Raw genomic sequence first — 22,078 nt, 5'->3', positions numbered from 1 at the left:
TAACTTCATATTGTGACAAAGTTCCTCCTCTACCTTGGTGGGTCTTGCACTTACTGGCGGATTTGCTCACCTTGGAGATTCTCAGCAGCCCTCAGCTTGGCTGTTTTCATGAACCCACAGTCCAGGTCGACTCCTCCTCTGTCTGACCAGGAGTTGGGAGGTTTGGGGGGAACCCGGGCCCGCCCTCTACTCCGGGTTCCAGCCCAGGGCCCTGTGGAATGCAGCTGTCTAGAGTGCCTCCTGGAACAGCTGTGCGACAGCTACGACTCCCTGGGCTACTTCCCCGTGGCCTCCTCCCAACACCTTCTTTATCCTCACCACAGGACCTTCCTCCTGGTGTCTGATAATGCTTGTACTCCTCAGTCCTCCAACAGTCCACGTTCTCACTCTCAGCTCCTAGTGCCTCTTGCTCCCAGCTCTTCACACACACACCACAAACTGAAGTGAGCTCCTTTTTAAACCCAGGTGCCCTGATTAGCCTGCCTTAATTGATTCTAGCAGCTTCTTGATTGGCTGCAGATGTTCTAATCAGCCTGTCTGTCTTGTCTCCAGAAGGTTCCTGATTGTTCTGGAACCTTCCCTGTTACCTTACCCAGGGAAAAGGGACCTACTTAACCTGGGGCTAATATATCTGCCTTCTATTACTCTCCTGTAGCCACCCGGCCCGACCCTGTCACAATATGCATGAATGACACACATCTATGGACAGAGAAATGACTTCCAGCAGATCATAACCTTTCCTCTGAGACCTTACAAGGCCTGCTTTATACATAAGATCATGATTATTTGAAAATGAGGACTATGGGGGTTACAGCACGCTCCCCCAAGATATAGAATGTCACAGTGGGTTATTGTGACATTTTATGAACTGGCACGTATCTTTTGCATTTGATCTTACAATTGCGGTTAAGTATTTAGGTCCATTAAGCACAATAGACAAGAGGGGCCTGTACTGATACTGTGTGTGGAGGGACGTCTCTGAAGGCCTTTGGGGAAGATCTTCTTCCTTGTGAGAGTTGGTTTTCCTGTCATGGACCTTTCTGCCCCTGCAGATACGGGAGAGGAATCTCTCCAAGGGAGCAGGAGCCGTGGGGGCTCTGGCTGCCTGGGAGCTGGGCAGGCTGCAGTGAGGAGCAAATGCAGAGACCCCTGCAGTCTCCTGTTCTTTTCCTGTATCTAGATCTTTGAATACAGCCTGGGGGACAAGCTGTGGGCTAGGGGTTTCTTACGCCGAACACTCTGTCCTCCTCATGCAGCCATCCCTGATGACCTCCGAAGCCCCATCAGGATTGAGAGAGAGGAGCAGCGCAACTTGCATTTCTTCCCCCCGGAGTATGGCCGTAAGTTCAGATCCCCTCTGCAGCAGAGGGCAGAGGGGTGGCATGGAGTAGGTATTGGGGAGGGGCATGGGACAGGTGTGTAGGGTGAAAAAGGGGACCATGGGGCAGATTCATGGCGGAGGGGGAAATGGGGAAGATGTGGGAGGCATGCTGATGCATGGGGCAGGGGTATGTGTGTGTGTGTGGCACAGGGCAGGTGTGTATTGGGGTGTTCCCAGCAGCGGTGGTGGCTTGGAACACCAGTCTGGTTTGTTTCTGGTTTGGTTTTGCAGATGTAGCTGATGGGACAGCTGTGGACATTTTCTCCTTTGGAATGTGCGCCCTGGAGGTAAGGAACCAGAAGACCCCCCCTACAGATCCCAGGAACTCCCCGAAGGGTTGTCTAGTCCTCCCTTGCTTGGGGCAGAGTGAATTCATTCCCCTGACCCTTCAGGAAGAAGGGGATCTCAGCTCAGTCCAGGAGCTCCCTGTCGAATGGAGTCTGGGTGCCCTCCACTTGCCCCTGTGAGGGCAGCTCTGTGCCCTCTCTTCTCTGATGAAGGCTCTGTGGACCTGCCATCCCCCATGGCTGTGATGGAGGCTCTGCTCCTGGGGTGACCATTTCCTGCTGTCCCGGCTACCCGCCCTGGGGAGCGGTGGGAGAACTGGCCCCACCCACTTATGACTCCCCTTCTCAGAGTGAGACGCCTCCCTCAGCCATCTCTGTCCAGACTGAGGCCCTGCCTGGCCCGAGGGCACGGTTGATACTGGTCTTACCCCTTAGGGCCTGTTACACACATGGGTGTGAGGTTTCCCTTGGCCAGTGGGAGAAGCTGCTCACCAGGGGGACTTGCACTGCTGCACCCACCAGGGGATGTACCCAGGGAGTGGCTGTCCACTGCAACCTGTACTGGTGAGCTCGGGGCCCCAGGGAGCAGGGCTGCAAGTGCCTCCCACTGCAGCCCCACCCCCTGACCCCGGCCCCACAAACCAGCTTCAGGAACAGATCGAGCGCGTCATCCTCCCCACAATGGGGTGGAGAGAGGACCCGGAGCCCTGACTGGAAATAGTATTAGGGGGTCGCTGTGTTAGTCTGTAGCCACAGAAACAACCAGGAGTCCGGTGGCACCGTTAAGACTAACAGATTTATTTGGGCATAAGCTTTCGTGGGTAAAACCCCACTTCTTCAGATGCATGGAGTGAAAATTACAGATGCAGGCACAGATATACTGACACATGAAGAGAAGGGAGTTATCCTACAAGTGGAGAACCAGTATTGACAGGGCCAATTCGGTCAGGGTGGATGTGGTCCACTCCCAATAATTGATGAGGAGGTGTCAATACCAAGAGAGGGAAAATTGTGTTTGTAGTGAGCCAGCCACGCCCAGTCCCTGGTCAAGCCCAAATTGATGGTGTTAAGTTTGCAAATGAATTGTAGCTCTGCAGTTTCTCTTTGAAGTCTGTTTTTGAAGTTTTTTTGTTGAAGGATGGCTACTTTTCAATCTGTTATTGAATGTCCAGGGAGATTGAAGTGTTCTCCGACTGGCTTTTGTATGTTACCGTTCCTGATGTCTGATTTGTCCCCATTTATTCTTTTGCATAGAGACTGTCCGGTTTGGCCAATGTACATGGCAGAGGGGCATTGCTGGCACATGATGGCATCTATCACATTAGTAGACGTGCAGGTGAATGAGCCCCTGCTGGTGTGGCTGATGTGGTTGGGTCCTCTGATGGTGTCACTAGAGTAGATATGGGGACAGAGTAGGCAACGGTGTTTGTTATAGGGATTTGTTCCTGGGTTAGTGTTTCTGTGGTGTGGTATTTGGTTGCTGGTGAGTATTTGCTTCAGGTTGGGGGGCTGCCTGTAAGGGAGGACTGGCCTGTCTCCCAAGGACTGTGAGAGTGAGTGATCATTTTCCAGAATAGGTTGTAGATCGTTGATAATGTGTTGGAGAGGTTTTAGCTGGGGGCAGTATGTGATGGCCAGTGGTGTTCTGTTATTTTCCTTGTTGGGCCTGACTTGTAGTAGGTTACTTCTGGGTGCCCATCTCGTTCTGTCAATCTGTTTCCTCACTTCCCCAGGTAGGTACTGTAGTTGTAAGAATGCTTGATAGAGATCTTGTAGGTGTTTATCTCTGTCTGAGGGATTGGAGCAAATGCGGTTGTATCACAGAGCTTGGCTGTAGACAATGGATCATGTGATGTGTCCTGGATGAAAGCTGGAGGCATGTAGGTAAGTAGAGCGGTCAGTAGGTTTCTGGTATAGGGTGGTGTTTACGTGACTATCACTTATTTGCACTGTGGTCCAGTCTGAGGTTGATGGTGTGGTGGAAATTGTTGAAATCCCGGTGGAATTCCTCAAGGGCTTCTTTTCCATGGGTTCATATGATGAAGATGTCATCAATGTAGCGCAAGTAGAGTAGGGGCGTTAGGGGACGAGAGCTGAGGAAGCGTTGTTCTAAGTCAGCCATAAAAATGTTGGCATACTGTGGGGCCATGCGGATACCCATAGCAGTGCCGCTGATTTGAAGGTATACATTGTCCCCAAATGTGAAATAGTTATGGGTAAGGACAAAGTCACAAAGTTCAGCCACCAGGTTTGCCGTGACATTATCGGGGATACCATTCCTGACGGCTTGTAGTCCATCTTTTTGTGGAATGTTGGTGTAGAGGGCTTCTACATCCATGGTGGCCAGGATGGTGTTTTCAGGAAGATCACCGATGCATTGTAGTTGCCTCAGGAAGTCTGTGGTGTCTCGAAGATAGCTAGGAGTGCTGGTAGTGTGGGGTCTGAAGAGAGAGTCCAAATAGCCAGATAATCCTGCTGTCAGGGTGCCAATGCCTGAGATGATGGGGCACCCAGGGTTTCCAGGTTTATGGATCCTGGGTAGCAGACAGAATACACCTGGTCGGGGCTCTGGGAGTGTGTCTGTGTAGATTTGTTCCCGTGCTGTAGCAGGGAGTTTCTTGAGCAGATGGTGTAGTTTCTTTTGGTACTCCTCAATGAGATTGGAGGATAGTGGCCTGTAGAATATGGTGTTGGAGAGCTGCCTGGCAGCCTCCTGTTCATAATCCGACCTGTTCATTATGACTACAGCTTGTGTGGAGCTAGGGGGAACCCAGACTTCCAGCCTGAGAGACCGTCACTGGCCTGGCCTGACACCTGTTCCCATCCCACCAGAGGGGCACCAGAGCACCGTCCCCCTGCCCTGAGAATGTCTTGAGTAGGAGCTCCCTTGTGAGAGCAGAGGGGCTGCGGCTTGGCCAGCCTGGCTGGGGATCCGTGTTGGGGCGGGGGCTAAGCTCTGATCTCCCCGGCAGATGGCGGTGCTGGAGATCCAGCCCAATGGGGACAGCCGAGTCTCAGAGGAGGCGATTGCTCGGGCAAGGCACTCCTTGGATGATCCCAACATGCGGGTGAGCAAGGCGGGCTGAGCCCCACCAGGGAACACCAAGGACATTGCAAAGAGTCCTGGCCACAATGCCCCACACGCTGATGGGCTCAGGGCTCCCCCCAGTCACCTGTTATGGGGCTTGGGGCTCCTCAACCCTCCATCTTACACATACAGGACTTGGGGCTCCCCCCACTTCAGTTTCCTTCTCAGGCTCTGCAGAGCTTGGGAATCCCCCACATGCCCTCGCAGTCCAAATCTCCCTCTCAGGAACTATGGGGCTCCCAATCCCCACTGCAGTCTCCTTCTAAGGGTCCATGGGGCTCAGGTCCCCCCATTGCCCCAATCTCCCTACAGCCCAACCCTCTGAATGGAGGGAGATTATATATAGAGTCCCCAAGCTCGGTGCGGCAGGTCCTGAAGGCTAGGAGAGAGATGCTGGAGACCAACTTTAGGATGCTAGATAAGAGATTAAAGCCCAGGACCTGAAATGCTTCCAGTTCCACGCACAGGGCCATTAGGCAGGCAGAACTGCAGGGTCTCAATGCACGGATGAGACATTGGTGCAGGGAGGAGGGTTTTAGGTTTATTAGGAACTGGGGAACGTTTTGGGCAAGGAGGAGCCTGTACAGGAAGGATGGGCTCCACGTAAACCAAAATGGAACCAGATTGCTGGCACGTAAAATTAAAAAGGTTGGAGAGGATGTTTTAAATTAAGGACAGGAGGAAAGCTGATAGGTGCAGAGGAGCATGCAGTTCAAGCAGAGACATCTCTTAGGGATGAGTTTATCAAAGGGGAAACTCTGTATCCTAGAAAAGAGTATAGGAAAGAAGTTGGTAAAGTCCAGGCAGGAGCTAGTGAGGAACAGTCAAACATACAAGTATCACATTTAAATGTAACACATGAATATTGACAAAATATATAAATGGTAGAAGTCTAAATACTAAGATGGGTGAACTAAAGTGCCTGGTATTAAATGAGAATATTGATACAAAAGCCATCACAGAAACTTGGTGGAATGAGGATAATCAATGGGACATATTTCAGAGTAGCAGCTGTGTTAGTCCGTATCCGCAAAAAGAACAGGAGGACTTGTGGCACCTCAGAGACTAACAAATGTATTTGAGCATAAGCTTTCATGGGCTAAAACCCACTTCATTGGACATAGAATCGCAGGACTGGAAGGGACCTCGAGAGGTCATCTAGTCCAGTCCCCCACAGTCATGGCAGGATTAAGTATTATCTAGACCATCCCTGACAGGCGTCTGTCTAACCTGCTTTTAAAAACCTCCCATGATGGAGATTCCCTAAGCTCCCTGGGCAATTTATTCCAGTGCTTAACTTCCCTGACAGTTAGAAAGTTTTTCATAATGTCCAACCTTGCTGCATTTAAGCCCATTGTTTCTTGTCCTATTCTCAGAGGTTAAGGAGAACCTCCTCCCTCCTCCGTATATCAACCTCCTCCCTCCTCCGTATATCAACCTTTTATGTACTTGAAAACTGTTCTCATGTCCCCTCTCAGTCTTCTTTTCTCCAGACTAAACAAACCCAATTTTTTCAGTGTTCCGTCATAGGTCATGTTTTCTAGACCTGTGGTCATTTTTGTTTCTTCTCTGGATTTTTTCCAATTTGGCCACATCTTTCCTGAAATATGGTGCCCAGAACTGGACACAATATTCCAGTTGAGCACGGTAATACCAGGGTACAAAATATACAGGAATGACAGAGTAGGTTGTGCTGGTGGGGGCGTGGAGAAAGCATGGAGTCAAATTAGTAAAAATCTTTAGTGAATCAAACTATACCATAGAATCTCAATGGATAGAAATTCCATGTTTGAATAATAAGAGTATAGCAGAAGGAATATACTACCGACTACGTGGCCAGAATGGTGAGGGTGATTGTGAAATGCTCAGGGAGATCAGAAAGGCTACAAAGGGAGAAAATGCAATAATAATAATAATAATTAATTAATAAATCATCCTCAAATTGATTGGGTACATGTCACCTCAGGATGGGATGCAAAAATAAATTTTCTAGACAGCATAAATTACTACTTCTTGAAGCAGCTTGTCCTGGAACCCACAAGGGGAGAGGCAATTCTTGATTTAATCCTAAATAGATCAAAGATGTGGTCCAAGAGGTGAATATAGCTGAAGTGCTTGGTAATAGCAACCATAACATAATTAAACTGAACATCCTTGGAGGGTGGGGGAAATGCCAAAGAAACCCACTACGGTAGCATTAACTTCAAAAAGGAGAACCATACAAAAGTGAGGAGGCTAGTTACATGGAGATTAAAAGGAAGAGTCACAAGGGTGAAATGCCTGCAAACTGCATGGAGATTATTTAAAACACATAATAGAAGCTCAAACTAAATGTGTACCCCAAATAAAAACAGTAAGAGGACCAAAAAATGCCACCATGGCTAAACAGCAGAGTAAAAGAGGCAGTTAGAGGTAAAAGGGCATCCTTCAAAAATTGTAAGTCAAATCCTAGTGAGGAAGATAGAAAGGAGCAGAAACTCTGTCAAGGCAAGTATAAAAGTATATAAAGCAGGCCAAGAAAGAATGTGAAGAGCAACTAGCTAAGGACACAAAAATTAACAGCAATTTTTTTAAAATACATCAGAAGCAGGAAGCATGCCTAGCAGTCAGTGGAGCCACTGGGCAATTGAGGAGCTAAAGATGCACTCAGAAAAGATAAGGTCATTGTGGAGAAGCTAAGTGAATTTTTTTCATTGGTCTTCACTGCAGAGGATATGGGGGAAATCCCCACACCTGAGCCATTCTTTTTAGGTGGCCAGTCTGAGGAACTGTCCCAGATTGAGGTCTCAATAGAAGAGGTTTGGGAGCAAATTGACTTATTACTGTTTAATTTATCATCAGAACCAGATGGGATTCATCCAAGAGTTCTGCAGGAACTCTGATATGAAACTGCAGAACTTACTAACGGTGGGGTGTAACCGATCACTTAAATCAGCCTCTGGACCAGGTGACTGGAGGGCAGCTACTGTGAAGCCAATTTTTAAAAAAAGGCTCCTGGGAATTAGAGGCCAGTAAGCCTGACTTCAGTACCAGGTAACTGCTTGAAACTATAGTAAAGAACAGAATTATTTGAGGTGTAATAAACACAGTATGTTGGGAAAGAGCCAGCTTTTCCCGGCTTTTGTAAAGGGAAATCCTGCCTCACCAATTTATTAGAATTCTTTGGGGGTTTCAACACACATGTGGACAAGTGGATATAGTGTATTTGGACTTTCAGAAAGCCTCTGACAAGGTCCCTCACCAAAGGCTCCTAAGCAAAGCAAGGGATAAGAGGGAAGGTCCTCTCATGGATCAGTAATGGGTTGAAAGATAGGAAACAGGGTAGGAATGAATGGTTAGTTTTCAAAATGGAGAGAGGTAAATACCAGGGTTCCCCAAGGATCTGTACTGGGACCAGTGCTGTTCAACATATTCATAAATGATCTGAAAAAAGGGGGTGAACAGTGAGGTGATAAAGTTTGCAGATGATACAGAACGACTCAAGATAGTTAAGTCCAAAGCTGAATGTGAAGAATTACAAAGGGATCTCACAAAAGGGATACTCAGGAACTGGGCAACAAAATGGCAGATGAAATTCAGTGTTGATAGGTGCAAAGTAACGCACATTGGAAAACATCATCCCAACTATATGTATAAAATGATGAGGTCGAAATTAGCTGTTACCCCTCAAGAAAGAGATCTTGCAGTCATTGTGGATAGTTCTCTGAAAACATCCATGCAATGTGCAGCATAGGGTGACCAGATAGCATATGTGAAAAATCCGGACTGGGCTGGGGGGTAATAGGCGTCTATATAAGAAAAAGCCCAGACTATCAGGACTGTCCCTATAAAATCGGGACATCTGGTCACCCTAGTGCAGCGGCAGTCAAAAAAGTGAAAAGAATATTAGGAACCATTAGGAAAGGGATAGATAATAAGACAGAAAATATCATAATTGGGGGAGGGATAGCTCAGTGGTTTGAGCATTGGCCTGCTAAACCCAGGGTTGTGAGTTCAATCCTTGAGGGGGCCATTTAGAGATCTGGGGCAAAAACTGGGGCTTGGTCCTGCTTTGAGCAGGGGGTTGGACGAGATGACCTCCTGAGGTTCCTTCCAACCCTGATCTTCTATGGTTCTATGATAATGCCACTATATAAATTCATGGTACACCCACACCTTGAATACGGCGTGCATTCTGGTTGCCCCATCTCAAGAAAGATATATTAGAATGGGAAAAAGTGCAGACAATGACAGGGGTATGAAACAGCTTCTGCAGAAGGAGAGAGTTGAAAGACTGGGACTTCAATTTTAAAAAGGAGACAATTAACAGGGGATGTGACAGAGGGTCTATCAATCATGACTGCTGGCGAGAAAGTGACCAGGGCAGTGTGATTTACCCCTTCACAGAACACAAGAGCCAGGGGTCACCCAGCGACATGAGCAGGCAGCAGGTTTAAAACAAACCAACGGAAGCATTGCTTCACGCAGCGCCCAGCCACCCCGTGGAGCTCAGTTCAAGGTGGTGTTTTTGATCGGCTTTTATTGACACCTGTTCAGTACAAAGCTCTTTGTGAGCGATTCAGATGCTCCTCCACCTAGGGCTGAGAGCTCCTGCTCCTGCTCTTCCCCGCAGGTCTCCAGCAGAAACGGGAGGTAGGACCTGCCATTCCCGACTTCCCTATGGTGATAAAGCAGCAGAGAAGTTTCTGGGGAGAGGGGAGCTGGAGAGGAGCAGAGCAGGGAGGTCATAGAGTGACGCCGAGCAGAGCGCCTCCGCAGCCTTTCTTTTCCACCGAGGAGCAGGAAAGGGCGCGCGTCCAGCCTTTCCCCTCTGCAGGCCGCCATTAAGCGTTTCCAGCTCCCCCGTCCAGCTGTGTCTTGAATCCTCCTCTCGCCCCAACCCCAGGATGTTCAATATCTTCATAAATGATCTGGAGGATGGTGTGGATTGCACTCTCAGCAAATTTGCTGATGATACTAAACTGGGAGGAGTGGTAGATACGCTGGAGGGGAGGGATAGGATACAGAAGGACCTAGACAAATTGGAGGATTGGGCCAAAAGAAATCTGATGAGGTTCAATAAGGATAAGTGCAGGGTCCTGCACTTAGGACGGAGGAACCCAATGCACAGCTACAGACTAGGGACCGAATGGCTAGGCAGCAGTTCTGCGGAAAAGGACCTAGGGGTGACAGTGGACGAGAAACTGGATATGAGTCAACAGTGTGCCCTTGTTGCCAAGAAGGCCAATGGCATTTTGGGATGTATAAGTAGGGGCATAGCGAGCAGATCGAGGAACGTGATCGTTCCCCTCTATTCGACATTGGTGAGGTCTCATCTGGAGTACTGTGTCCAGTTTTGGGCCCCTCACTACAAGAAGGATGTGGATAAATTGGAGAGAGTCCAGCGAAGGGCAACAAAAATGATTAGGGGTCTAGAACACATGAGTTATGAAGAGAGGCTGAGGGAGCTGGGATTGTTTAGCCTGCAGAAGAGAAGAATGAGGGGGGATTTGATAGCTGCTTTCAACTACCTGAAAGGGGGTTCCAAAGAGGATGGCTCTAGACTGTTCTCAATGGTAGCAGATGACAGAACGAGGAGTAATGGTCTCAAGTTGCAGTGGGGGAGGTTTAGATTGGATATTAGGAAAAACTTTTTCACTAAGAGGGTGGTGAAACACTGGAATGCGTTACCTAGGGAGGTGGTAGAATCTCCTTCCTTAGAGGTTTTTAAGGTCAGGCTTGACAAAGCCCTGGGTGGGATGATTTAACTGGGAATTGGTCCTGCTTCGAGCAGGAGGTTGGACTAGATGACCTTCAGGGGTCCCTTCCAACCCTGATATTCTATGATTCTATGATTCTATGTCTCCCAGCCTGTGAGCGCAGAGGAAGGGCTCTCAGGTGCTGATTCTGACGGGCTGTTAGACACCCCCCGCCCACTCTTCACAGTCTGCTTGCTGAATTTCCCCTGCATCCTCCACCTGCACATTGCGCAGCAGCACCAGGAGCCAGCGCTCCTGGTAGCCCAGACTCCTGTTGCAATAGGGCCCCCAGGAACATCGTCACCTTAAGGTGGTACCACGAATTCCACGATCATTGCACCGAAGTCTGCGCACTCTACAGCCCTCTGGTGTCGCTGCCAACTGGCACGAGGCTCCTGGAGCCCTCAGAGGACGGGCACGCGTTGCCTCTCCTGGGCCGCTGTGGTGGGGCTGCAGCGGGGGGAGGTCTCTGCATTGCCGCGGACTCATGCCCCCCCCCGTTTTGCCCCTCAGGACTTCATTCTGGGGTGCCTGCTCCTCAACCCGGACAAGCGGCCAACAGCCCATAACCTGCTCTTCCACCAGGTGCTCTTTGAGGTCCACTCCCTCAAACTGCTGGCAGCGCACTGCTTCATCAACGGCCAATGTGAGTGAGCGGGGATGAGGAACGGGGACGCTCAGCCGCAGCACCCTGGCACTAGGCTGAGCCTTGAGCAGAGCGGTACCAGATGCAGCCACCCAAATCCCTGCCCCAGCGCAGCCGAGGGCATGGGAGAGGCTCTCTGGGCCCCTCCTTGGGGAAGGGGCAGTCTCTGGCCCCTACCTGCGGGGAGAGTTTGTGCCGTGCTCCCAGCTGACAGGTTCTTCTCTTGCCTTTGCTGTAGACCTGATGCCGGAGAACGTGGTGGAGGAGAAGACGAAGGAGCTGGACCTGAACATGGTGATGGCGGAGATCCGGCGAGAGGGGCTGCCTGCAGTGCAGTGGAGGTGAGACCCCTGGGGAGGGGGATCTTGGGGCAGCAGCAGCAGCGGGGAGTGTGGATGGGCAGGAAACCCTGCAACTTCCAAGCCCAGCAACCATGGCTTGGTGCTCCTAGTGTCACTGCCCCACCTCTCCCCCAGCCCCTCTTTCCGCCCCTCCTTGCCCCACTGTCCCCAGTAACCTCTCCACTCCTGTTTCTCTTCCAGATACTCAGAAGTCTCCTTCCTGGAGCTAGATAAGTTCCTGGAGGACGTCAGGTGAGCTGGGGTTGGCTGAGGGATCCGTGGGACACCACCCAGGCCTGTTCAGACGCTCCTTGTGTGGATAACATGCTGCCAGCGAGGCTTGGACAGACAGGGCCTCAGCTCAGGCTCCCTAGTGCAAGCACCAGTGGGGTGGCTGGTTTCGTTCAGTCCTGACCCCTGGATGCCAGACAATGTCTCGTCCCTGGGCTGCATGGAGCTGCCAGCCTCTCGAACACTGCAGGGAAGCTTTTGCAGAAATGTTTCCTTTCTGCTGAGTGGTTTCTGGGTCAGTTCCTGATTTGTCCCCCTCCCCATGGTCGACCCGAGCTGGCTGCTGTTCTGTCCACGGCCCCTGGACTGCGGGGGCCCCCAAGGCTAAAGCCCTGGGCTGCCGTAGGACAGCCATGTCTGGAGTGAGGGGGAAGGGCTTGTGCCCTGCTGCCTCCCCCACATCAACAGGGCCCGGCTTCTCCTCCCCCTGCAGAGCACAGCTCCCCCGGGGCCATGACCCCTCCCTCGCCCCTTGCTAGCTGGGCCTTGGCATGGCTTGTTCCGCCTGACCTGTCTCTCTGTGGCAGGAACGGGATCTATCCCCTGATGAACTTCGCGGCCACCAGGCCCCTGCTGCTCCCGCGTGCGCTCTCCCAGCCTCAGGAGGACCCCCAGAAAGCCAAGACCCCCACCCCGGAGCCCTTCGATGTGGAGACGAGGAAGGTAAGGGCAAAAGTGGGACCATTTCAAATGCCACCCTGGGGACAGCACCCCCTGCTGGAACTAGGCAGACTGTGCCCTTTTCTGGTACGCTCTTGCCCTGTGGACTCCCCTCCCACTGGTCTGGCGCGGCCCCCCAGCCCAGCTGCAAGGTCTCCGGCCGGCACGGGAGAGACGTTTCCAGTGCCCACAGTGAGTGCTGTGGGCTCCCCACTTGGGATCGAGCTAATGCACTTTGTTCTCAGCCTTGACCCATCAGAGCAGCCGGGCTGGGGCTGGGGCTGGTCTCCGGTACATTTCCCAGGAGGTCCACAGACAGCACTAAAGCCCAGGGCATGATGGGAGGTAGGGATTGATTATTGTTTGATACTGACTTTACAGTGAGACCCCAGCTGAGATCAGGCCCCTGTTGTGCAGGGTGCTGCACAGAAAGGGAGAAAAATCCCTGCCCCACATGGCTTATGCTCCAGTGGAAGGTACAGTCTTGCCAACTGGGCAGAGCAAACAGCTGAAGGGAGAAGGGGAGTGGGGCAAGCATGAGTGGATGCATGGTTACAGACACTCTCTTTCTTACTCCTCTCTATTCTTTGTATTACGGTAGCTCTGGATCCAGGACCCTGCTGTACTGGGTGCTGTAGAAATGTGTAACAGAGACAGCCCCTGCCCCAGAACACTTACAGGCCAAGTGTAAGACTGTAGACAGTAGGTGGATATAACAGGCAGAGCAGGCACAAGGAAACAGTGAGACTATACGGGTCAGGATGAAAAGCAGAGGTCACAACACACCAGCTGCCTAAGCAGTGCTAAGGTTTTTGTGGGCCTGGCAGCAGGGGGAGTGCTAAGGAGGGATTTGAAAGAGGACAATGAGGTGGCTTTGCAGAGGTGTTTCGGGGAGCTTCTCCCATGCACAGTGGGTGTAATGAGAGATGGCTTGTGGGGAAATTGCTAAAATGGGCAATCAAGACTGGCATCATTTCCTGAATGAATGAAGGAGTCGACATGTCTATGGCACATGAAAAAGATGGGGCAAGTGGGGATAGGCCATCAAAGACTCTACAGCAGGGGTGGGCCACATCTGGCTATGGAAATTATATCGCGGGCCCCCTCATGAAATTGGGGGTTGGGGTGTGGGAGGGGGTGAGGGCTCTGGCTGGGAGGGCAGGCTCTGGGGTGGAGCCAGAAATGAAGAGTTCAGGATGTGGGAGGGGGCTTCGGGCTGGGGCAGGGGGTTGGGGTGCAGGGGTGGGGGTGAGGGCTCTGGGATGGGGCTGGGGATGAGAGGTTGGGGTGCAGGGGTGGGGGTGAGGGCTCTGGCTGGGGGTGCGGGCTCTGTGATGGGGCTGGAGATGAGGGGTTGGGGGTGCAGGAGGGTGCTCCGGGCTGGGACCAAGGGGTTTGGAGGGCAGGAGGGGGATCAGGGCTGGGGCACGGGCAGGGGGTTGGGGCATGGGAGGGGTCAGGGGGTGCAGGCTCTGGGCGGCGCTTACCTCAAGCAGCTCCCAGAAGCAGCGGCACATCTGCTCTCCAGCTCCTATGCGGAGGCGCAGCCAGGCAGCTCTGTGCACGGGCTCCGTCCGCAGGTGCCACCCCTGCAGCTCCCATTGGCCATGGTTCCCGGCCACATGCACTATATGTGCCTTCACTGCAGAGCTGCGGGGGTGGTGCTTGGGGCAGGGCTGTGGGCAGTGTTTGGAGCCCCCTGCCTGCCCCTACACGTAGGAGCTGGAGGGGGGACATGCTGTTGCTTCTGGGAGCCGTGCAGAGGCATGGCACGCGTGGGGCGGGGAAAGCCCCCAACCTCGCTCCCTGGCTGAAGCGCTGGAGCAGGACAAGCCCCGAACCCTGCTCCCTGGCAGGAGCTTGAGGGCCTGATTAGAATGTCTGAAGAGCCGGATGTGGCCCCCAGGCCGTAGTTTGCCCACCGCTGCTCTGCAGTGAAGGCACATATAGTGCATGTCTTTGAAGTGGAAGAGGCACTAGCAGAGGGACACAAAGCGGGGAATCAAAACGAGAAGCCGGGAAGAGGACTTCTGTGCTTATTATTTGTAAAGCCGTCCTGCCTACGAGCCCCTGAGAACAGCGCTAGGCATGGGACAAACACAGACCAGAGAGAGGGCCTGGCCTCAAAGAGCTGACAATCTAAGTAGCCGTGTTTTTAAGGGCTACAAGTGAGTCTAGACGGCATCTGTCAAGGCCAGAGAAGAGGAGGTGGCAGGTAAGTGAGATGATGAGGGCCTGGATGAGAGATTTAGCTGTGTGGGCAGAGATTAGAGGCCTCCGCCTCCTCTTCTATGTGGAGTTCAGCCACCAGGGGATAGCCTCTGTCCTGAGGGAGGCCAGACATTGTACACCAGACTCCAGTTGTCAGGTTGGGCACTCTTCTACCACAGGTTATTGTCTGTGATGTTGCCCCAGGGACACGGCATGGGGAGGAAACCAGGCCAAGCCGATGCACGGTCTGGTCTGGACCTTTGGTCTGACCCAGTATGGCCCTTCTTACGGCTGCGGCACCTGTGAACGACCCAGAGAGTAGTCTACTGAGCCTGCTCTAGTGTCTATGGACAAGGAGGCAGGTTCACTCATGGATTCCTGAATTTATTTAGGCCCGGCCTACACTAGGAAAGTATAACCGTTGCTGAGGGATGTGAAAAAATCTACCCCTGAGTGATGCAATTAAACCGACCTACCTCCTGGTGTGGACAGCGCTAGGTGACCGGGAGAATTCTGCCGTCAGCCTAGCTACTGCCTCTCTGGGAGGTAGAGTTCCCTTGGCATAGCTCGTGTCTACACTGAAGCCCTACAGCAGCGCAGCTGCATCACTGCTGTGTTGCATGTGTAGACAAGCCCCTAGGGCGTCAGACTCTTTCCCACAGATGCTTCCATTGTGTAAGAACATAGTTTTCAGCTCCTTGGCAGCATGGACCATCCATGCATGCCAAAGGGCCAGTAGCGCTTTTGTCCCGGAGTGCACGAGCGGCCACAGCAAAGTGGGTCAAAGAGATCAGCCATCATGTCACACCCCAGTCAGGAGTGGGAGTCCGCCCCAAGTATAAGCTGGTGCTGAACGTTGTTTCCTGTCTGAGAATGGGGCATCGGGCAGCTGGAAAGGCCAGAACATAATGGTGTTTTGCAGAAAGAAGTGGCAGGATTAGAACCCGGCCTGGATGTGAGGATCTGAGGGAGGGCTGAGTGGAAGGTGACACCCATCTTACAGACATGAGTGACGGGGAGGATGGAAGTGTTGTCCACAGCGATTGAGAAAGGAGGCAGGAGAGGCGGGGGCGGTGGGGGGAACGATTAAGAGCTTGGAACAATTTGTGGGTGGTGAGTCAATCGGAGTTTTAGGGCCTAAATAATTGCTGCTTTCACTAAGCGCTGGTTTCCTCTGCGCCCCAGGGGTGCTCAACCCCCTGCTCCACCCCAGGTCCTGCCCCACCCGACCCCTTCCCCCAAGCCTCCACCTCTGCCTTGCCTCTTCCTGCCCCCAGCCCTGCCCCCGTTCCACCCCTTCCCCAAACCCTGCTCTGCCCCAGGCCTTACCCAGCCCCCACCTCCAACCCTCCTCTCCCCACCCCTGGCCCTGCCCCCACTCCACCCCTTCCCCCAAGTCCCCACCCCCACCTCTTCCCATCCCCACTCTGCCCCCACCCTGCCTCTTCCCGCCCGGTTCCACGCCCTCCCCCAAGTGCGCCCCATTCCCGCTCCTCCCCCTCCTGCATGCCACGGAACAGCTGATCTGTGGCAGGCAGAAGGCGCTGGGCGGGAGGAGGAGGAGCTGGTCAGCGTGGGGCCGCCGGTGGGCAGGAGGCGCTGGGGGGGTCGGAACGTGGCTGCCGGTGGGTGCTAAGCACCCACTAATTTTCTCCCGTGGGTGCTCCAGGGATGCAGCACCCACGGAGTCAGCACCCATAGCTGCTTTATAACAGTCAGGAGGGGACAAATGTGCCGGTGTCTCTGTGTTGACAGATATTGTATCGTTGTCTGCCTCTCCCCTCAACCTCTGGCGACCACTGGGACTGTGGGCTCCTTGGCCAGGCCCACAACCATGACTGGGTGTGTTTGTGCAGGGCCCAGCTCAGATGGACCCTGGGCTGGCCCAGTCTGGCAGTTCCTATGGGACAGAAATGGGGGAGGGAAGGGAAAAGGTTTTAGGTGGCAGATAGGCAGCTGGGGTTGTGGGATGTAAGTCAGAGGGGGGGAGTCAAGCTGCCTGGCCAGGGATACGGCCGAGCTGAAGGAGGGGAGACTGCATGTGCCCCAGTGCTGCTCCCAGGCTGATGTTTGTCTTGGTCTCTCCTAGGTAGTGCAGATGCAGTGCAGCATGGAGATGAATGAAGAGAAGGCCCAGTGGCATGTAAGCCATGAGCCCAGCACTGGGCCAGTACCAGAGCTTGACCCTCTTGGTCTGTCCTTCCCCTTGTCCCTAGAACAAAGGTCGGTAGGACGTTTGTTACAGCAGCAGGCAGGGGTCCACGGTGTGGGGTGGTGCAGAAACAGTCCCAGCTAGTGAGTTCCAGCAGGGTGCCCCAAAGAGCTCCCTATTTTTAGGAAGACAGCTGGGCCATGGGGTGTGAGGGGAGGGAGACAGCCACACAGATCAATGTTTCACAAACAGAGATGTTTGCTTTTGGCTTTGTAGCTCTATAAATGAACCCCAGCATATAAATTCGACTAACATTCTCCTGGGGGATCCTTGGAGGGATCCTGAGCCCTTTATCCTCTGCAGGGAACTCCCAGAGCACTCGCTGCAGCCTGGAGCGAGGCTGGAGAGGGAAAGACTTGGGATTGTTGCACTGGGTGGGGTGCCTCCGACCCTACCCTTCTCCCAGTGTAATGTACCATTTTAGCCGTGATAGAGGAAAGGCACATTCATTCCAGAAGGGCCTTCAAAGGGCACGTCTGACTGGCTGCCCGCTCCTCCGAGCAGCCTCTGGTGCTGGCTGAGCGAGCTGCACCTTTGTTTCCTAAGGAGGAGCTGATGCTCTTTTCTAATACGCTCTCTCTTCCTGCTGCAGCTCACGCTCTTGCTAACCCTGGAGGACAAGCTGCACCGACAGTTAAGCTATGACCTGCTGCCAAGTAGGTTTATTTATAATTACCATTACCTATGATTGATCTAGTAGTCGTGCTTGAGGGCCCTGAGCAGGGTTGGGCCCCCATGGCACAAGGCCATGCTCAGACTTACAGGAGGACGTGGTCCTTACTCCAAAGAGCTCACAGTCTGTTTACAACCTGGTTTCCTTTCCTCTCTGTACTGGAAGAGGCAGATTGAACCCTGCCAGCCAGGTGTAGGGTCCTGCCCACCTGAGCCCCCAGAGCAGTGGGTGTCCGGAGCTCACAGCCTCTGGGAGCATAGTGGAATGGCCATTAGGAAGGTTCACGTTATCCTGATTAGAATTTCGCCCCTGCACCCCAATACTGTGACACCTGTCAAGAGAAGGGGAAGCAGTAGGTCATTTCTCCCGAGACAGCAGCCTTTTTCTGCAGCTTTAGTAAAGGAAAGTCCATGGCTGAGTGAGCTGCCCTTGCAGGGTGTGGAAGTTCCTGGCCATTCATCCTGGCTCTGCTGCAGAGCCCAGAGGTGGTTCTCTTCAGAGCACGCCCAGTCCCAGCCTAACTCATGGGGAAGACAGGAGCCCTCTGGAGGAAAGTGCAGCCATCTTTATCTAGCACCCTGCAGTCAGAGGTCTTTACCCAGCCTCACAGACAGCCAAAAAGCCCAGGGCCAGGGATCTCCCTGCACAGGGCTTGGTATCATAAAAGGCCCTTTTTGGTTTCTGAGGCGAAATGAGCCAAGAATGTCAGAAGGGCGTTCTGCTGAGATGACTACACTTTGCCTGGTTTGGGAGTGGAACCTTGCAAAGCTCATTTCACCCGGCACTTGGCATGAGGCCCACTCAGTGCTCACCTACATGTTCTGTCTGCCCCAAAATCACATGGGCTAGTGCTCAGCCAGCCCTAGGCTCACTCCATCTATGTTACCAAAGCCAAATGCGTCAGCAAAAGCTTCCAGCTGGGCTGTGTGCCAGGAGCAGCGCTCTCTGGAGGGAATGCGAGCTGCACGAATTTCCTTTTCTCACAGTTAACCCTGTTTCTGCAGCTGACAGTTCCAAGGGCTTGGCCTCAGAGCTGGTGCACTACGGATTCATCCATGAGGTGAGCCTCCTCCCCTCTCCTTTAGAATCTGCATGACTCCCTCGGGCAGGGATCTGCTGCCAATATATTAACACAGGGCTCTCTAATTCTCCACAACACCCTAAGCCTCAGGGGCATGAGGGCTGCCGAGGGGGCGCACCTAGGCCTGGGGAGTCCACTCACTTACTGTCCCATTTAACGAAGCTTTTTCTGATGACTGTGGCCAGGGTCAGACAGGGCCAGTTTATGGCTGCATGATGAACCCACTGCTTTTTACCATGGTGCCATTCTTTGCCTATCTGCTTCGCTCAGGCCTGGCCCCAGGCTGCTGCAATGACAGGAATAGCCATACTGTCATGGCACAAGTCACACACTGAGTGGGACCAAATTTAAAAATGATTCTGAAGTATGAAACCAGAAAAGTTGCCTAGATCAAAGAGCCCAGATGAGACTCTCTGCCACCTCCTGCCTCCCCCAGAGAAGCATCCAAGCCTGCTGCTGCCCCAAAAAGCAGTCACTGACCTACACTGCAGCTTTCTACCTGGCCAGAAGATGGAATTAGTTCCCGCACCACCAAACTTATGCACAGCACATTTCTCTTCAGTGGCCCCAGAGCTAGGAAGGGCCCAGCTAGTTCAGCAGTCCAGAGCCAGGGGAATGCAGATGCTTCGAGTAGCAGAGCATCCTGGAGGAAGCCTGGCTAGGAGGAAGCGGACACACTTATTTTTGCCAAAAAATGGTGTCGCGTTTTGGCCATGAGTTGGGAATTTGGAAACCGTAAGTGAAGTCTGGGAGAATTCCTCAAGCTGAATCCTGACCCTACCCGAGCAGTTAGTCAGCTCCTTTGGCAAACAGCTTTATCTGCCGGGCACTTACAAGATGATGCATTTATACTTCGTTCCTGGACGGCCTCTTAAGCATATGGACCATATAGCACAGAGGTCATCTGCCAAAATGAACAGGGAAGACTTGGGAGAGAACAAGAGTCCCCGCCGATAGAGCATTTCTGGAAAATACATGGCTCCTGGTACAATCTGTTGATTCCAAAGTCAAACAATTTTCTGTTAAGAAGCAGAGAGAAATGTCTTTCACAAGCTGGAGATTTTGTGGGTGTCGAGGTGTGTGTGACCCTCCGCGGCAGGGAAATTAACCAACCCTTCCTTCGCTTGGGTAGGAGAATGTTACTATGTGGCTCCTGGCAATCTGATGACCCCTCTACAGCATCAGCTGCTCTGCCTATCTGACCTTTGCCTCTCTGGATCTCCACAGCCCTGCTCTTCTCCTTGCTAACACAGAGACATGAGAGGTGATGGTGAGGGTTAGACGTGGGGAGTGCTCTCAGCTACACCAAGCCTAATTAACCTGCTGATTCCTTTCTCCTAGGATGACTGTGAAATGCTGGCCAACTTCCTAGAAAATGCTTTCCATAAGCACCGGTCTCCTCCCTTGTGAGTCACCCCGATGAGTTCTGGGCAGACAGGTGCCCCCCAAAGGAGGATGGGAACTGTCCCAGGCCAGAAGGGGCTCTTGATCAGACTTTCTGCTGCAGAGGTGACCTCGCCATTTGTTCCTGGCTGTATCTCTACTGTCCATCTGGCCTGTGATTCAGAAAGACAATGGCAAGAAGAGAAAGAACCAGCAAACATGAGGCATTAGACATGCGTCATTGTTACCAGGAACCCGCCAAGAACGTGCTCTTTAGTCCCCACTTCTGAAGGAGCCAGGGCGAGCAGTGAGGTGGTTTAAGGAGTGGAGGATCATGCAGGAAGCTTCTGGCTGGCGGGTTTTTGAAGATGCAAAGCTGCTGCAAGAGCTCACAATCGGTAAATTTACCTCTGGGAGCAAGAAGCACCTTCACTGTGGGCCATCACTTCGCTTCCTCAGCTGGAAATGGTCACAGCAGGGAGTGAGTCGGGTTGGGGGGAGTGCAGGTTTGGGAGGATCTTGAGTAGTTTCTTGTCTGCCACATTCCACCCCTTTTCCAGGCCTGATTCCTCCTGCTCTGCTGGGTTCTCCCAGGGCAAAGGAGCCATTGCAATGCCTTATAAGAACCGGACTCCCTCTGCTAGGCTGAGGAGAGGACATTGTGAGCTTGACTGACATGGCATGGGAAGAAATTGCAGGAATCCAGAACCATCAGGTGGTTCATAAAATATGGAAAAACAGAAGAACCCCTGGTGCTGAGCACAGCCTCTGACATTTCAGAGTTTGTCTCTTAGCCTTCCAAAATTTTGCTGTGTCGTAGGGAAAAGCCTCGATGTCTCTTCCTTCCATTTCTCCTGTGGAATTTCCATCATTAGATGGGAGAATGGGGGCAAATATAGCTGCTGCTTTGTCAGGTTCAAGATTGGAATATTATGCAAATAGGAATTGTGTATCAAAAGCTGTGCCATGCTGCTCTGCCTGCACCTCGCTGCTCTGAGTGTACAGTTCACACTGTGCCATACGGGCCATGCTGACTTTTTTACACCGTGCCTGATTCCCTGTCTAGTACTGGCTGCGTATGCTTTGCCACGCAGCACAGACTGTACCCTGGTGTGCTGGGCTTGCCATGCTAAGCTGCTTTGCCACGCTGTCCTGGCTGTTTAATTACGTGAGTTTTCCAAGCGCTGATATTGTGCTAACTTTGTGGACACTGACGTTTCAATAAATGGATTGAAAAGAACAAACTCCATTGCAAAACATGATGACTGAGTGACCCATTCAGAGTCGTTGTGGATTGTCTGCTCTCCCCATTACACAAAGAAGGGGTAAGGTAGCTTCCTCTATGTTCCAAGTGGCTTATCCAGAACGTCAGGTACACTGAAACGCTGAACAAATTAGATGGAGAAACTTTCTCTGGACGCTTAGTTCAGCCGGGCTTCTCACTCTTTCCACTTAAGCCAGGGCAAGTCTGGGCTTGAGTCTATGGAAATGCTGAAAGCTTTCTTTGTGCGGTGCCTACTTCATATCCCTGATGGAGCAATTAGCTTTAGTTCGGCCCCTAGGTTTTCCCCTTGGTGATTTCTTTGTATAACCAACACGTCACAGCTTGATTTCTCCAGAGATTTTTCCTCCCAATGACTTTGCTGTGCTCTGCAGTGGTGTATTTTGTTAGCTAATCTCTACACAATTCCTAGAAAGAATAGGAGGACTTGTGGCACCTTATAGAGACTAACAAATTTATTTGAGCATAAGCTTTTGTGAGCTACAGCTCACTGCATCGGATGCATTTCCTAGAGTACATGATGCATGAGGCAAGGATGATCTGAGGTTGAGGAATGAAGCTCCACACCCTGAAAGAGCTCCAGCTGGTAAAACAAAACACAGCAGTCTGTCTGCTCAGCACCAAGGATTGTTGTGATTTTTTCCTCAACACGCTCCCCTGCTCCAAAATATTTTTTCCTGGCAGAAGAACTCACTAAAAAAATACAGTGCAAACAACCCAAAGGGCTTGTAATCGATATCTTGGGTACTTATATGCCCAATATCTGAGCGCCTCACACTCTTTAAAGACAACGCTATGTGATCC

At 52.2% G+C, this 22,078-nt stretch overlaps 1 protein-coding gene across 5 annotated transcripts in view; it reads left to right on the top strand.

Annotated features, from left to right (window-relative positions):
* The window catches only part of NRBP2 (nuclear receptor binding protein 2), a 60,149-nt gene extending 38,913 nt beyond the window's left edge, over nucleotides 1-21,236 (top strand). The window contains exons 8-18 of one of the 5 annotated variants that reach the window (XM_048837084.2): nucleotides 1,257-1,340; nucleotides 1,613-1,668; nucleotides 4,641-4,736; nucleotides 11,008-11,140; nucleotides 11,379-11,481; nucleotides 11,683-11,733; nucleotides 12,300-12,435; nucleotides 16,733-16,786; nucleotides 17,448-17,511; nucleotides 18,515-18,588; nucleotides 19,951-21,236. In XM_048837084.2, coding sequence (XP_048693041.1) covers nucleotides 1,257-1,340; nucleotides 1,613-1,668; nucleotides 4,641-4,736; nucleotides 11,008-11,140; nucleotides 11,379-11,481; nucleotides 11,683-11,733; nucleotides 12,300-12,435; nucleotides 16,733-16,786; nucleotides 17,448-17,511; nucleotides 18,515-18,588; nucleotides 19,951-20,019 — 920 coding nt within the window. In that variant the 3' untranslated portion in view covers nucleotides 20,020-21,236. The remainder of the gene's footprint in view (nucleotides 1-1,256; nucleotides 1,341-1,612; nucleotides 1,669-4,640; nucleotides 4,737-11,007; nucleotides 11,141-11,378; nucleotides 11,482-11,682; nucleotides 11,734-12,299; nucleotides 12,436-16,732; nucleotides 16,787-17,447; nucleotides 17,512-18,514; nucleotides 18,589-19,950) is intronic. The other 4 variants (XM_048837085.2, XM_048837091.2, XM_048837089.2 and 1 more) reach the window with 4 other exon arrangements.
* Nucleotides 21,237-22,078: the final 842 nt, after the last annotated feature.

The sequence above is a fragment of the Caretta caretta genome, chromosome 2 (genome assembly GCF_965140235.1).
Source record: "Caretta caretta isolate rCarCar2 chromosome 2, rCarCar1.hap1, whole genome shotgun sequence".
Taxonomy (NCBI): Eukaryota; Metazoa; Chordata; order Testudines; family Cheloniidae; genus Caretta; species Caretta caretta.
Note: the sequence above shows the minus strand (reverse complement) of the source record. Positions and strands in the feature narration are given on the sequence as shown.